General features: G+C 57.2%; 1 protein-coding gene across 1 annotated transcript in view; it reads right to left on the reverse strand.

Moving 5' to 3' along the window:
* Nucleotides 1-1,527, reverse strand: part of FKBP9 (FK506 binding protein 9, 63 kDa) — a 43,110-nt gene extending 41,583 nt beyond the window's left edge. The window contains exon 1 of the mRNA XM_012638777.1: nt 1,145-1,527. Coding sequence (XP_012494231.1) covers nt 1,145-1,377 — 233 coding nt within the window. The 5' untranslated portion in view covers nt 1,378-1,527. The remainder of the gene's footprint in view (nt 1-1,144) is intronic.
* Between the last annotated feature and the right edge of the window lie 812 nt (nt 1,528-2,339).

The following is a 2,339-nucleotide window of genomic DNA, read 5'->3' on the forward strand; positions in this document are numbered from 1 at the left end:
CAAACGTACGGCATGTCAATTGTATCTCAATAAAGCTGTTTTTTAAAAAACCAGCAACAATAGTAAAAATGACCATTTCTAAGCACTCGCTGGTGCCACATAGTATGCTAAATAGTTTTTGTACATTATTCATCGTACATATTTTGGAATTTCAAAAAAGATCAGGGGCGCTACAAAGCCAACATCAGTGAGCCTAGCACAGCCTCGGGCACATAGCAGAGGCTCAACAAATACTGTAGCTCTCTCCGCCTAAGCCAGTGATTCACTAGTTCTGGCACAGGCCAGGGTTTGTAACAAAAGCCTTGGGGAGGAGAGTAGCCTGGAACCGGAAGGAAAGAGGCCTGTTAACCCCCAAGCTAAACTGAGGAGAAACCGGGGAGCGGTGTTGTGATCCTGGGACTGGTGCAGAGCCCCCCCAGCAAAGCTGAGCAACTCCCTTGACCGTCTCCCGCCCAAAAGAGGTTTCTATAAGGCTGGAAAGCAAGGGCAGCGGTAGTTGCACGCACAGACCCTGCACTGGGATGGTCTCGGTTTCGATCTGACTCCATACTGTAAAAGAGTTTCTTGGCCTCGGCTGCCTCACTGAGAAAATGAGGGTAGAACCTACCCCACAGGATTGCTGTAAGAATTAAATGAGTTCATTACTGTACGGAAAGCACTCAGAGCCATGCCCAGCACACTGTAACCGCTCAAGAACTGTTAGCGCCTGCTACTGTTAGCCTCAACATCATCATCGTCATCACATGTGGGAAGCATCAGCTGACCAGATACTCAGGGGACCGGCCAGAAGGAACAGTGAAGGGAGGCGGCAGGCGGACATCAACATCCACTCTTGGGGGTCTCGTCGTAAAAAGTGGCCATTTTACACTGACTGTGCGTGTGTCAATGTCCTGGGAGGAAAGGGAGGGTGTGATGTGTCCCAAACCCGCCGCCAAGGTCCTATCGGAGATTCCAGTCCCGGGCGGGCGGACTAGGGCGCGAGGCCCGGGGTTCCCGCCACCACGGAGGGATTGGGGTCCGCGAGCATCTGGGCCGCGAGACGGAGGGAGGGAGGAGCGCGGGAGGGGCGGGGCTGGGGGAGGTCAGGCCGGAGGGAAAGGCCTGTCCGGAGAGCGGGCGCTGCCCCAGCGGAGGGGCGCGGTACCTGGAGTCGAACTTCTGGCCGTCGGGGAATGTCCCCACGTAGTGGTAGCGCACGAAGTCGCCGCTGCGCACGGTGCGCGGGCACTCGTCCGGCACGAAGCGCCGCTCAATTTGCAGCTCCCCGTCGGGGCCCAGGCCCAGGCCCGCCACGGGCGCCGCCTGCCCAGTCACCCAGAGCAGCAGCAGGAACAGCGGCGGCGGCAGGGGCCGCCAGCCCCGGGCCCCGAGCGCCATGGGGGCCGCGAGGAGAGGAGCGGGGGGCGCGGCGCGGTGCTCGCGGGGAGCGGGTCGGCTTGGGCGCGCGGCGGCGTTTGCAACGTGGAAAAGTCTCCTGGCCCTCCCCGGGCGGCAACTACCGCCCCCTCCCCGCTGCCCGCCCCCCGGCCCCAGCCGCGAGGGGAGGAGCCCGGCCGCGCGCCAGGGGCGGGTCAGCTGCGCCCCGCACCGCCCGGCCGGCCCGACCCTCAGCGTTTGCCAGCTGCGGGGGGCGGGGGAGGAGCCGGCAACTTGAGAGGGGATTCTAGGTGGGCTTGGGAGGACGCGTCCCCGAGCGAGACGTCGTGAACTTCTCCGAACCAAGCTTTGGCCAAGTCGGAAGCGAAAAGCGTTTACCGCCCAGTTCCACCCGCTGGTCTCCACCCGTCCCTGGAGACTCCGGATTTAGGGCCGTGAGAGGCTTCCTACGTGGCCGCGGATCCAGTTTCCCCTTGCTTCTTTGGAGAGGGAAGAAAACTTAAGATTTTTAAAACTTAGTTGCAAGGGTGGAGACTACGTTGAAAGAGACTGAAACCATTTAGGATTTTTTTTAATACTTAGAGAAAAGGGGAGACGTTAATTGTGAGAAACTCCCCTGACAGTTGTGGAAAGTTTTAAGTTGCTGACTATGAGCGTATTCCAAGCCATCAATGGATGCAGTGTGAGCAAGCATCCATTTACTAGCAAGCATCCCACAAGTTCCCACATACGAGACTATGCCAGGGAGGACTTTATAGAGACCCAGGTGCCACAAGGAACTCTAGAGTACTTAAATGCATCCTTAGCTTAGAATTGGTTGTTATAATTTATTAAAATTTCGGAATAGTAAAAGCAAATCACCAACTCGTTTTTTGTTGTTTTTTTTTAAAACAGAGTCTTGCTCCGTCGCCGGCCTAGAGAGCAGTGGCATCGTCATAGCTCACTGAAACCTCAAACTCCTG

This window comes from Propithecus coquereli, unplaced genomic scaffold, assembly GCF_000956105.1.
Source record: "Propithecus coquereli isolate 6110/MARCELLA unplaced genomic scaffold, Pcoq_1.0 Scaffold134, whole genome shotgun sequence".
Lineage (NCBI taxonomy): Eukaryota > Metazoa > Chordata > Mammalia > Primates > Indriidae > Propithecus > Propithecus coquereli.